General features: G+C 40.2%; 1 protein-coding gene across 1 annotated transcript in view; it reads right to left on the bottom strand.

Annotated features, from left to right (window-relative positions):
• Nucleotides 1-927: 927 nt before the first annotated feature.
• Tdg (Thymine DNA glycosylase) overlaps nt 928-14,274 on the bottom strand; it is a 110,101-nt gene continuing 96,754 nt past the window's right edge. Inside the window, exons 7-9 of the mRNA XM_018547665.1 lie at nt 9,443-9,592; nt 3,851-3,993; nt 928-3,398 (exon numbers count right to left, since the gene is read on the bottom strand). Of these exons, the coding sequence (XP_018403167.1) occupies nt 1,422-3,398; nt 3,851-3,993; nt 9,443-9,592 (2,270 nt within the window). The 3' untranslated portion in view covers nt 928-1,421. The remainder of the gene's footprint in view (nt 3,399-3,850; nt 3,994-9,442; nt 9,593-14,274) is intronic.

The raw sequence follows: 14,274 nt of genomic DNA, 5'->3' as shown, positions 1-14,274 counted from the left end.
ATATCGAATGTCGTTCGAAATACGAAAGTGTGGAAACATGGTTTCGGTTAAAGCTCGTAGATATGCTGGTAGCAGCAATCAGTGTGATCGATATTTCCTAATCGATATAGGAATAAGAAGAATAGTGTAATTACATGTTTGGCCGACCTTGGCTGCGTCGGCCGAATTCGTAATCGTGATCTGTTCGGTATTAAGGTCATTTATCGTTATGGTTATCAGAATGCGTGCCCGTGTAAGTGTATTTTAGCGATCGGATCGGTACAGAACGCGATCGGCGAACCTGATCTACCCTTACAATTCTCGTTCGTTGCGTGCGCTAGTCGCGTTTCATACGAATGGTTTTCCCGTTCCCGAGCCGCGCGCCCATAATTACTCACGGTATAATCACATCGAGAGCGTGATACAAAAAAATATAGTATGAGAGAGATATGGCGACAAAGTACATATAAGTGGGATGCAGGGAGAAAGAGTGGAGAGATGTTGAAATGAAAGACCGACAGACTGCCCCAAAATTGACGCAATATAGACATGCATGCCCTGGTGAAAATAAAGCGTAAAAGGAGCGTAGGAATATAAAAGAGAGTGTGATAGAGGTGTGAGCAAACGTTTCTAGGAGCATAGATTGAAACAATGAAACGTAAAGAAGCGTTAAAGTGCTTCTTCCATTATACTCCTTAGAGTACGTTTGTTTACCCTTCTCCCACTTTACATTCGACTTACGTTCCTTTTCATCTTACGCTAAATACTTTTGCTAGGGAGAACATCTTCATTTTCACACAATGTTTCAAATCGTGGTTTCAATGTCTTAGGAAGCTTACTAAGCTTCAGATTCTTTAAGTAGTACCCATCTGAAACAAAATGCATGATATACTATCTAATAATAATTCGGATAATAGTTTATTATTGCTATCAGAGTCTCGATGTTGTCTCGGTGAGGGGAAAATGTGCAGTAGGTATATCCATTTTCCGCCAATTCTGGGGTGTTTTGTACGTAGAACTGGCTTGAGCAAAGGAGAGTGTAAAAGAGGAAATAGAGAGAGAGAGAGAGAGAGAGAGAGAGAGTATCATAAGTGCGACAGATGGATCGAGAAAGAGCGAAAGATTGCGCGCGGATTGCATCTCGCGCGAGGTGATATCGCGGAGAGCGATTTAAAGAGAGAAAATGACGAGGATGAAGGAACGGCGATTCGGGGTGGACGACGCGCGACGGTGCGACCCCGACACGTTGAGAGCCGTGTCTTAAAAGACGTGTGTAAAAATACGTAGAAAAGATAAACGCGGCGGATACGTGCGTCGCTCGCGCGCGCGCGCGCGCACAGGAGGCGATCGGCAGGAGAGGATGGGATGGGATGGAGAGAGAGAAAGAGATAGGATCATCGGGGGCTGGTGGTGGGTCGGCGAACGGTATCTCACATCGATTATCATACACCGTCGTAGGAGGAGAGGTCGACCGGTGGTCTATGGTGCGACGGTGCGAGGTAGGACGGCGGCGTGGTGGTGCTACTGGACGCCGCTCCAGCCGTGCCGACGTAGCCGGGGTAATTGGCGCTGGGCGCGTGTATGCCTGTCGGTGGGGCTGGGTAAGCATCGAACGAGCTTGAGTACGAGCCATTGTACGGGTACGGATTCGCTGCCATCGGATGGCCGAGGGCGGCGGATGGGTGCATGCTACTCATACCGCTCATCCCACCAATTCCGTACGTACGCTGTATCAAGCTTGATTCGAGGCCTCCGAATAGATAGCCATTGGTCGAGCCCATCGGCACGGGGTAGTGGCCGGTTATGATGTTAGGATAAGAGTTGCCGGGGTGTCCGTGATTCATGCTAGGAGTGTAGTTACTGGACGCGAGATTTTCCACCGTGTAGGACTTGCTGTGCTGCTGTTGTTGCTGCTGCTGCTGTTGTTGATGTTGTTGCTGCTGCTGCTGTTGCTGAGAGTCTTGATGATGACGGCTGTTCATAGCGTATAAACCTCCATAGCCGGCGTCAGTGGGAGAGTGATGCAGCGAGGCTGGATAGATTCCGCTACCTGGAGGCAACGGTGGGCTATAATTGGTCATTCCAGCTGGTCCAGCCGGCATCCCGCCGAAACCGGACATGTAGGACTGATGGTGAGCGTCCATCTTCTCCGCCAAGCTATCGTCGCCCGGCATACCCGGATGCGAATGCTGCAGACGTTGGCTCCCGCCATCGGCTATACTCGGGATTTGGTCCACGAGAGATTCTAGGTCGCTCAGACTCTTAGACGCCACGTCCTGACCGGCGTTCCTCTTGATGCCGTATTGCTCGTGCGGATGATGCGGCGACATGGACGTATGAGTGGGCGTGTGTGGATGCGGCGGCGTTGGATGCGAATGATGAGAGTGTTCCTCGGCGGTTTGGCTGAGAGGCGTCGATGTCGTCTGATGCGGATGCGGATTATGAGCGTCTGGTGGCTGCTCGTGGTAACCCATGTAGTTGGCGTAGCTGTTATGGGACGGCGTGCCAGGACTGCCATGGTGACCCGCCGGATCGGGCCCTCCAGCCGGATTATACTGACGATGGTCATTGCCCATGTTTTGCTGCGACATACTGGTGGGCGGTTCGAAGTCTGGATGCTCGACGCTAGGCGACGTCAGAGGCGACGGCTCGAGATTGTTCTCCGACGAGATTGCAGTATTGATTTCGGACGATAAGTCCGAGTGCGTGAACGACAGCGACATGGACTTGGGACTCTGACTATAATGCTGCTGTAGATGCACAGGGCTTTGCTTCGCGCTCATATTGTACGGGCTATTGTCGTTCATGCCCTGCCCGAAGAAGCCGTCATTCATCGTCGGCGCGTACGGAGCCATATGCTGGAACTTTGGAGGTGACATCAGTGGTGGCGAAAAGCAATTCGACACGTTACTGTATCCGTCGTTCAAGTGGCCCATCACCTGATGCTGTTGCTGTTGCTGCTCTCTCTCACGATTCTCCCGCTCCATTTGCTTTTGCTGCTGATGGATCTTTTTCGGACGACCGCGGCGTTTTTTAATCACCTCGCCGTTTGCGTCCAACTTCTCAGGATCCGGCGGTGGTTGATCCTCTGGATTTTTTATCTTTTTCGGTCTTCCGCGTTTCTTCTTGCCAGGTATCACGCCCGTCTCCTGCTTAATTCCCATGCCGTTGATCTCCGTGATTCGGCTCTCACCGTCGGGCAAATCGTCGGTAAACACTGGCTTCTTGTCCTCGATCGCTTCGTGATCCTTCTTCTTGAGCTTTGAGTCGGCGAATACGATGTCTGATTCGTCCAAGTGCGAGATCGTACCGTTTAGGTAATCACGGAACTTCTTCAGAGCAGCGTAATATGGCACCTTATCAGCAGCACGTGGTAGTTGAGCACACCTCGCGCTGCTTGAGGGCATAACCCACATGTACTGCAATACATAACATTGAGAAATGAGGATTTTGCCTAGACGATTATGTTAAAAATATAATAATAATCTCGTTGAGTTCAAATGATACAGCCAAAATATGAGCGAAAGTGACCTCTCTGTTTATTTGTAGCAACGTGTTCAATTCGAGATCTACACAACATTCTCACACTGTGTACTCTCGCTGAAATTATATCAGAGATCTATTTTCTGTGACTAAACTAGAGTTTGGAACTTAAAATGAGAAAAGTATACGTTTGATATTCATCGAAAGCAAGAGAAAGAAAGTTGTAATATTCTGGGCAACACAAAAAGCAGGTATCGTAAAGACGTGTGAAACGTTGAAATATTTTAGAATTCCTTTAAATAGTTTTTCTCGAGGAATTTTTGAATTCTGTGTTACGCAGAATATTTTTTCAGTGCAAGAGCATGAAGAAAAATGTTAGCTATTTTACCGTATTAGTGCCGTCGACGAGGTTCGGTTGTCTGCCAAATCCAAATTCCTTCTTTCCCGAGAATACTTCGTATATCAGTTTGCCGTTGAATACTGCAATTTTTGGCTTATACTTTCGTAATTTCTCGAGCAGAATGTGACTACCTACAAAATAAAAAACAATAATTAATATAATAAACATATATTTGATGTATAATTAACCAAAGAAAGAAAAGGAATTAATTATAAAGTGATGATCGATTAACATAAATAAATATAGCGCCTGTTTTCTTTCCTTTTTCAATATTTTTAAAAAATTCTAATATATTTTAAAAAATTTAAAGTAAATTCAATTAAATTCAAATTTTATAGCACAGGCAATACATTTACGCTTGGCTATAATTACCCTAACTTATAAATATAGACATTATTACATAAAGTCATTGATTACAGATTACACCTTGCTCCTCTTTATCCTCGCATTCATTCGTGAATGCTATTTATACCATGCAATTCATTCATTCTACATATTTTTGTAAATGAGAGAGAAATTATCGCGAAGCACTTAATAAAAAAAAGTACCCAGTAATAATAATTAAAAATAGATTTCTTATTACGAAAGACGTAACAATCGCGAATAACGTAAAGGAAACGAAACAATTTCTGCACGATGTAATCGACGCAAGTACGGCTGTAATTGTTTCAATTATAGAAGTTAAGACGTTCCCGAATTATGCAATTACTCAAAAGTCTAATTAAAACATTTTCGTATTCTCATCAATTTTGACTGATCGTAACAGAACGTATTAATAGTCCAAATTTCAGTATGCGAGGAGGGGAGGGGCAAAAATTTATACAAAATTTATTTAAATATTTATGCAAAAGACGCGTCATGTTAGCGAATATTAATGTGAGCCAGGCATTGGTCAACGAGTGTTTACAGACGATATAAAGTCGAGATATAAAACGTCTTTAAAGTCTGATTTTTTATTTTCTGATTAACTTGTGGATTAAACTTAATTTGATGATAACATAAAAGTTGTGTTTTACTAGCTACGGTTACTTAATGGACTGATAGTTTTGTAGTAATAACTTTATCATTAGTTTAGTGATAATTTACATTATCGTCTGGTTAAGTCTAACTATATAAAAAAAAAAGAAATTTAATTCTTATGAACATATAATAACTTTAATTTAAGTTTCACTTATTTTTGATCTTCTAATTCTAAGAATTAGAAAAGAATAAATAAAAAATAAACAGATCGAAATTAATCTATATTGATGGGAATGAATCTTAGAAATCTTTTGCAAGGTTCTCACAAAATGCTTTTCAGATCGACATCTTACATCTCGATTTAGATTTCTGTTATCTGAGTTTTACTTTTCGTGATGTAAAAATGATTTTTATAATTCAATTGTCTTTTTCCCTCGACTTTAGAGGGATGCGTCCGTGTGATAGTAAAATGCGTGACCATGCAATCGACTAATCTCGTTTGAAGCGGTGAGCAAAGTGTTCGACCTCTACTCCGTTTTTATACTTCCGGCGTCATTAATTTATCGGCTACTTTATTTCAGTGGGACTTGACGCTCGATGCTCCAACGGACGAACTTGCCGCGGAAAAAGGAGAGACAGAGCATTTTAACATCGCCAGTGAGATAGTTTATTGGCTATTACTGGTCTTACCCGCTTCTAATAAATATAATACGACGCTCTTTTTCAAATTTTCCAAATCTTTCGAAGTGAAATTTCACTCTAACGAGATTTAGAGAGTATAAGTAGAAAAAAAAATAAATATCTATATTTTACACAGTCCTGTGGTTCTAGGATCTCTAATCCGTGCGTCTCTGTAGCGATAAGCAAATCAAAGTCCATCGGTAGGGCGACATTTTCGGATGGAGGGGTCTACACCGCTTTCGGCAGGGCGATGCGCGTGTTGCGATATGGCTTTATAAGAGCGAGCGGAGCGAGCGAAAGCGAGCAGCCGGTGAAGTTGGCAGTACTGTCGCTTCCCGCGTCGCGTTAGTCGCATGGCCGCTATGCTATGTGCGAGTGATCGGCCCGTTAAAAAACGCGTTTCGGGACTGTTGGGTGGGATGGAAGAGGTGAGACACGCTTCCTTCGAGCGTGAGTGCGTCGACGCGATGAGATGGCCCGCAAGATCCGTCGAGAAGGACCGCCGGCATGCGAATGATCGAGGAACACGATACGGTGAGCATCCTTCGATCACGATCCACGAGCTTGCGCTTCTCTTTTCGCCGTTTGCGATTGTCACAAATGGCGCCGCGCCGGTTGATCTTTTTTCGGCTAGGTACCCTGCTCCGACAGTGGGTGTCGAAAGTATCGATGGCCCTTCGAAAGAGATCGATCGAGCGATCGAGGTAGATTTCGGCAAGACCGCATGCGACGCATGCTAATATTGCTAATGTTCGAGCCGTTCCGCCAAATTTTCGAGAATTCCGAGGCAAATCGGACAATTTTTCCTTATACGCGACGCGCGCGTGGAAAAAGCGATCAGTCAGCAGGGATGTATTCCGGAAAGAAGCATGGAGTCGTTCGCACGGTTCGCTTGGCCCTAACCTGTTGATGCAACCGGCTTTTATCTCATTAGCATTGTTATATTTACTTTTATCTTCATGTACGCCGTTCTTCCACTGTTCTTGTTTTTTGTTTTTTTACACTGATATCGCGGAGTTAAACACGGATTTTGTTTAAGACAAGTGAATTCATTTAACGAAACGATCGTTGAAAAAAAAAACACAATGTCCACCTTCTGTGAAGGAAAAAATCAGTTTAAAGTTCCAAACCCGTTTGCAAGGTGTCGTTGTGAAACATCCTGTACACACAATAACTCCATCATGTGCTCGGCTCTATCGATGTAATTTTAATAATTTTGGTTTAACTTTTGATGCTTTTCTAATTTTAACGATTAGAAAAAGATGAAGAGTAACATCAGTTTCTTATATTCAAGACTTAAATACTGTTTTAAAATGTCATAAACCAATTAGAGGGTTCTATTGGCATTCAAAGATATTATTTATTAGTCGATTACTTTTCTCACATTCGATTGCGATTCAACAATTTAGAGCTTAAAGTTGAACATTTACGTTTTAAAATTTCATCGTAGACGCCGCTTAAAATGAACTTGTAATGAGAATTGACTACGAGTATCGCCTTAAGAGGTTAAAGTTAATCTAGATACGGGCAGTATTTTATGCTCGTTTTTATGGGAGTAAAACGAGCCTGCATCGCTGAAAGTTTCTCTACTCGCGTGACACGTAACGGCGTCTATTGAATTCGGCGTGGCGTTAATAAGAGGCGGTTGTTTCTCCCCCCCCGAACGCGAGGAATAAAGATAGAGCACAAAAAACGTAAGGCGCAAGCGAATCGACCAATCACAGTAGAGCCATAAGGCAATTACGTAAGCAATCTAGTGAGCTTTCTCACTATTGCGACCAATCATAGTCGATTATTCTTTTCGATCGGTCAGTTTCTTACGATTTGAAGCTTAGATTGTAGCTTGTTGTAGAAAGCCCAGGGAAAATTGTTAATTCGCTTTGATTGAGTGTCACTTTCTTGTGCATTATGTAAGCTCCTGCCTTTGATGCGCGCACATCACAGAAAACACGTGACCGTATGACGCGTAACGATGCATAACGTCTTTTTTGGCATAAATTCCGTAAGATGAAAATTCTTCAAGCGCTTTTGTTTATTTAGAATTCAGTGCATTCGATGAGATTCTGTTTCACGTACTTGAGATATATATTCGGAGCAAGAATGTACTCCGAACGAAGGGCAGACGACGTGTGAGCACGAATAAATAAACTTGAGTCCAAAGTTTACGTCGTGAGCACACATTGCATCGTTAAATGAAAACACTCCTTTACGATTTCGATAACTCACTCTGGACTTACATGGATCACGTACGTGTACTTATCTCGCGATCATTTCTTTAATCCGTATTTTTCCTACTACGATCGCATACCTATATTTTTTCCGAAGATCAGCACATGACTGCTGAAAACGAAGTTTATAGTTTCACAGTCGAAGCCGTACTAATTTTTGAGGACAGTGGAGCTACTACCTAAGACCTTCGAAGGACTACTACCTAAGCGAAACAACAAAGAAAACGCTGTGTCATGGTTAGGTAGGATCTATGGATTCTGTAGTTTGCCAATTCCATTGTTAGAACGTGGAACACCATTGGGCTTAAGCAGACCGACCTATCACAATTGAGAATATTCAACAATTGAGAAAAGTGGTAACGTTTGAGTGGTTCACTTACAGTTCGCGAGCTACGTTGCTTTTTTCAACTTTTCTCACATTTCATTAGCTTTCTCGGTTGTTTTAAGACGATCAGCAACACATTCTGCTGCTCGATTCGTAGGATGTGTTTGTAAACGTGTCTCGGTTATTTTCTATTTTTAGAATATTTGATAAACTAAAATAAAGAGCTGTCATAACAGAGTCCGATATTGATTCGATTTTTCTTGTATGTCATCAAACACTAATGTCTAAGAGACACGTATTCTTTCTTTATAACGATAATCTAATCTCAAATTTAAAATGTGAAATAACTTCTCATAATTTAATAATAATAAGGGAATGAGAGAAAATATCTTAGATTTTTTTTAAATCTATAAATGTACAGTCATGAAATATATACATAAAAAAATATTAATGTTTTATTTAAAAACATTTTTCTGTACATTTTATCATTTCACTGATAATTGATAGAAATTAAATATCAAAATTAGTTTTGAGAAATTGTTTAACGCTTAAATCTGAAATTGATAGAAAAAAATATGTCTCTTAGATTTTTGTGTTTAACATATTTTAAAGAAAATTACTTCTTGATAATCGTCGCACTATCCTTATGCTTGATGTTACGAACATTTGTCCTTGAATTTGTTATGCATTATTTCAATAGACATAAAATATTACAATTCTAACAAGTCATTGTTTTAAGTCATTGTTTCCTTGCTTTTTAGAAGACCTTTTGAAAGTTTTTTTGAAAGCTTCAATTAAATAGTATTGTCCAAAATTCGTAAATTGTAGATACCTATGTCATGTTTCTCTTTTTTTCAATGGAGACAAAAAGAAAAGGAAAGTGATAGGTGTGAACGCCAACATTAGCCCAATGCAAAGTTGGCCGTGTCATTTAGAGTCGGGTTTTAATGGAAATAAAAAAGGAAAGCAATGATACACGTTAATGTTCTAAATTGCAAATTTTAAACAAACTGTTTTAAAAAGAAGATCGAGAATTAATGGAAAAAAAAAAAAAAAAAAAACAATTCAAACCATATATATAATTTATCATTGCAAAAATAACTTCAGCACATCTCAAATCTCTATTATGTCGGAACTATATATATAAAGCTTAAATTCATAAGTATAATATTAATCGGATATGTCTTTCGGTTTTTTACATAATAAAATATAAATATTATGATAAAATATTGTATAACGCACGTGAATGTAATACAAAGTTCAAATTAATTTTCCTATAAATTATGTCGGGGCGATATCGGCTTATGCAATAATTATTTTCGTCCGAGATTTCGTAATTATCTCATCGCTCGTTTCGAACATACTAAAAACGTTCGGCATACTAACCTTCTTTAATTTCCTTTCTCGTGAGATCTGCGCTGCCTTTCGTCGCACGTGCTACCATATTTGTAAAGCCGATGCCGAGTCGTAAAAGCTTGTAATCGTCGTCCGCAGTCAATGGTTCGGGCGTGAGACCACTTAGATGTAGGCATTTCCCTGAAAAGAGAGGCACAATTACTTAAATTAATAGTAAGAACTTAAGGGTCGCGTCCTCGCGCGATCATAATGAACTTCATTAATCCGTGTAGTAAGGTATATTATATTAATCTGTGAATTAATCCTGACCTATTAATTTAAGATCCACGAGCAAAATTAGACTTTTCAATTAAATGCTTGATAAATTATTTAAAAGAACGGTTTCCCTTTTTTCACGTCTTGCAATAATTGTGGCTACGAAAAAAAAAGGATAAAATTATTATCGTGTACAATGGAGCATGTTACACGCATCGCTGAAACGCATGGGCGGGTTAAAAAAATTTTAATGAAATCGACGTCTGTGATATTATGGGATCCATTTTTAATTTTAATTGCATAACGTTAAGCATTAAATTGCTTACTTGTGGCACCATTATAACGAAACGTATAATTGCAGTCGTCGCGTGAACGGCCAAATGACTTCGCAAAGCTATTGTTCCGCGCGAAATACTCCGTATTTTGTTAATAGGCCGCGCTCGACTATTTATATCCCATTAAATAAACGATCTAAATTTTCTGATAGGCATAATAAAGCCTCGCCCTGGCGGAGGCTTTCGCGCAGAGATAATGGAATTGTTAGAACAGAAGCGCGCACAGCGTGTCTATTGTAATAGAAATGACAACCATTGTTGTTTCCATTGTCGATGGTACCGCGCTGGTATCGTTTTGCCCGGATTACACTAAAATCATCGTCGTGAATTTTATCATTAAAGTTTACTACACACTTGAGACATATTTTCAACTCACTGCAAGTATTTTAATCGAAGTAATAATTCAAAAGCTTAATTTTCTTCCTCGTCAGTTTTCGTAAATAATCCATTTAATTGTCCAATTAATTAATTCTACAAGATAGCAGTTTCAATCATTCGTTAAGTATTGATGAAATTATTGGTATTTCATTATTAATTTACTATTATTACACGGTAAAACTAGGTGACTTCATTTTAGGATATTGTAAGAGATCGTTTATTTTAATGTCGATCTCTATTGTGGACATAAACACGGAAAGAGAGAGAGAGAGAGAGAGAGAGAGAGAGAGAGAGAGAGAGAGAGAGTGAGAGAGAAGGAAGCAGAGAGAGAACTATTTCACATGAAGATATATAAATTAATCTCGTGCAAGATGTACAAACGATTAGCGGTTGACCGCTTGAATGTTGCAACAGCGACGAGCGTCAATTAGCGCCGCGAATCGCAAATTTCCATTGTATAAATAATAAATAGCGCGTATAAATAGCGTACAAACAGCGGTAAATCGTACGGACGACAATTCGTTCTAAATATTGACGTATGAATGCTTGGTAAACGCGCGCGATCGTTTATTTCGTATCGCGAAAAGCAAACACGGCGCTTAACGTAACGTATAAAAGGTATTCGTGCCGGTTTTCCCGCGGTTATGCAGATCGGCAGTGCGTGCGGAAAGTTCAAACGGTCGTTTTTATGGCTGCCGTACGAATGAGCAGCTAAGTGCTCGTTGTCAAGTAATCCCCCGGGGAGTTTTGTTTTCGACGTTTCTTCTATACCGCAACAATTTAACGGCTAAATAATACTTTGTAGGCGGATCAAGCTGTAGAACCGATAGAAAATGATTAAACGCGGAGTTTAGGTCAGGCATGGGTCGATCGATTTTTTGCCACATAAAATTGGATTATGAGAGTTCGCCTTGTGCCGTGCAACTAGAAATAATCGCTCGCTCTGTTTGTGGAGGTTGATTTGCCGGCTACAAGTGAATTATTCACAAGTCTCACTTCGTTAATCCATTTTTGCGTCACACTTTGGCACAAAATTGACCGTCTTGCTGCTAATCATGTATCACTTCGAGGTTACAGCTTAATCCTATAGTAATATTAAAATGTATGCAAATTCACGTAAGAGAATATTTCCTGCGGATGTGAATACTTTGTGTATAGTAACACTTTTCTAAAGTAATGTCTAACTAAAAATGTACGATTAACAAATGTATTAGTTAAGTATGTACTATATGAAAAAAAAGTCACAGAGAAATTTTCTTTTTTTTTTTTACAGCAGCTTTTTTTTTAAAAGGACTTTTAAAGAAGTTAATAAAAAGAGGTTGATAAATGAAAATATTCTTCCGCGTTTACGTCACATCGATAGTAAATTTATTTACCGAAAGCCACAACCGCTGAAGCAATAAGCATCGCTCCTCCTCGTTCATGCGCGAGAGAAAAGAAAGTGGGGCCAAATAAATCTTTAGCGCTCTCGGCGGTACAGGTACACGGACACTCACACGTGTTCGCATACACGTGGGGATGAGACAACATCCCGGTGGCGCGAAATTACAATCGTCGCCAAAGTCTATCCCGCGAACATTTACCCCCAGGCAGCAGATAGAGATTTATGACGCGGCCTCGGGAAATTCTCTCTCGCTGCTTTACTCCAGTGGCACCGACCTACAACGGGCGCACCGCGCCGCGCCGGCACGACCTTGGAGAACTTCGGAACAAAGTTAAACGCTCGTCCGCGGCCGTTGCACGCTTTCCGGCACAACGTGCCCGACCTCCAAGTCCACGGGAAAAGACACGAACCGCACACGTGTGTGTAACGCCGCGCGGTTCCACATTGTGGAGTCGTGATCCGTGAGTCAAGTCTTTTTGAGAATAATATATTTATGCATAATTAGCATAAATTTAAGATGTAGGTAAAAAGAAGAATTTAAAGGGCTAATGGACGCGTTAAATCTAATTGAAGGTGTGTTTTTTTTGTAAGAAAGTTTCTACGTCTCCATACATATCTCTTTTTTGTCTTCGAGAAGTCTCGTATTTTTTTTTTTTTTTTTTTTGTTGCAAAATGCTCGAAGGTTGTTGACGAGCAACGTTCGTGAACTTTAGTATATGAACGTATAGTTTAAAGCTTGTCACAGCAAAGAGGCCATAAGAAGAAGACTAACGGCCGATCGAACAAACTTTATCGGGGCGAAACGCGACCCTCCTTCGTCATTCACGACGCTAACCTAACCCAACTTGACTTCGCTCGACCTTCCCGCCTAGCCACGCTTTATGGTGTTTCGAGCGAGGGTGTGAAAAGTGTGTTTCCCTCTCTCTTTCCCTGTACGTCGATGGAAAGCAAATGCGCTCGTTCCCGAGTCGCGGGTCGACCGTAAATTGTGACTCGTCTCTCTGATATGGACGTAATCGGGATGGAATTCTACGCTAACCCAGTCTTTGTATTTTTTTAGAGTTGGGAAATTATAGTAATTTATGGGAAATTTGAGGATTTTCTCCGAGTGAGAAAAAATATAATACTGAAATAGCCGAGAACTTCTGTCGCGAGTATTCTTGGTGAATTATGAATTTTTATGAATCGAAATAATTTCTGTTATCAATTGTTATCGTGAAACTGTTGCTGTTTTTTTGGACATTTTTAGTGTTATACAATTTCTGCTAATACAACTGGTGATATCAGAATTGGTAATACCAGGTATTGGTTCGAAGGATTTAATTTTTTTCAGTATGAAAAAATAAATATGTAAAGAATATAAATTTTTAAAACATCTGATAATGCTGTTAAAAATAGAAATAAAATACCGAAATGTATACGTCATAAATATTAACATCAATGCAAATATTTTTCTGTAATATGGAACCATTGTTTCCGCAAATAATTTACGTATATATTTTTACCGTAGTATATTTTTATTAATGGCTATCTCTGAACCGCGTGCAACTTGATACATAATCGATGTGCAATATGTGAAATCTGAAGATAATATTTCCAATCTACAAACCGAAAATATACGAATAATTAATTTCAGTATGATCTCATTTAGTATCACAAATTAATCACGTTACTGATATTCGCTGACAGAGTCATAGGAAATATTAGCTGTAATTTTCCATTAATCTCAGCTCTCTAATTTGCGTATCTTTATTTATCATGTACGATATAATTATCTTAAATTAAATATATCTTTTATGTAACACAGCAGAAAATAATTTTCTTATAAAAAAGGAAAACATATTTACAGTTTTTAATTAGTTCTTCCAAGCAAAAGACATTACATTGTCACCTATACCTAATAGGTTTCTAAAGATGTTCGCAACAAGTATTTCTCAGCGTGATTTTCCAAGATCCATCATTTTGCGACGAAACAGTCAAAACTCCGGAGTCCTGGATTGTGTTAACTTTCCGAACTTTCAAACTTGGCCGTTGCAGGCTGTTCTTCTTAACTTGTGTTATGGATTCTGGATATCATAGAGAGAGAGAGAGAGAGAGAGAGAGAGGGAGAGCGCAACAGGACCTTACTTATCGCATTTTTCTTTTCACCCGTTCCGACTTCTTTCTCCAGAGGTCTCGTTCTCTCTCGGTTACTAAAGGCGCGACGAACAACGCTTTCAGGGAAGAAATATTGCCCTTGATATTTTTCTAATGCGCGGAGACTCGACCCTCTTTCATCCTCCAGACAACGGTAACGATGCGCGAGGGAACCGCGGAGATCGCGACTATCATTTAGCGCGAAATGTACAGTTTATTATCTAAATGGCTGTTAACTCGTTGTGCGGATCGCTCGCAGTTGTGTAAGATTTTTGTAACAGCGGTTAAATAAATTCTCGCGACTTTTCCCTTGGCACTTCCGTGTCATCCCTTTCATCGAGTCTCTTTGTCGGATGAGGTAATGCGTGGTTTTT

Source organism: Cyphomyrmex costatus, unplaced genomic scaffold (genome assembly GCF_001594065.2).
Source record: "Cyphomyrmex costatus isolate MS0001 unplaced genomic scaffold, Ccosl1.0 scaffold67, whole genome shotgun sequence".
NCBI classification, from domain to species: domain Eukaryota; kingdom Metazoa; phylum Arthropoda; class Insecta; order Hymenoptera; family Formicidae; genus Cyphomyrmex; species Cyphomyrmex costatus.
This window is presented reverse-complemented; position numbering and strand designations above follow the sequence as displayed.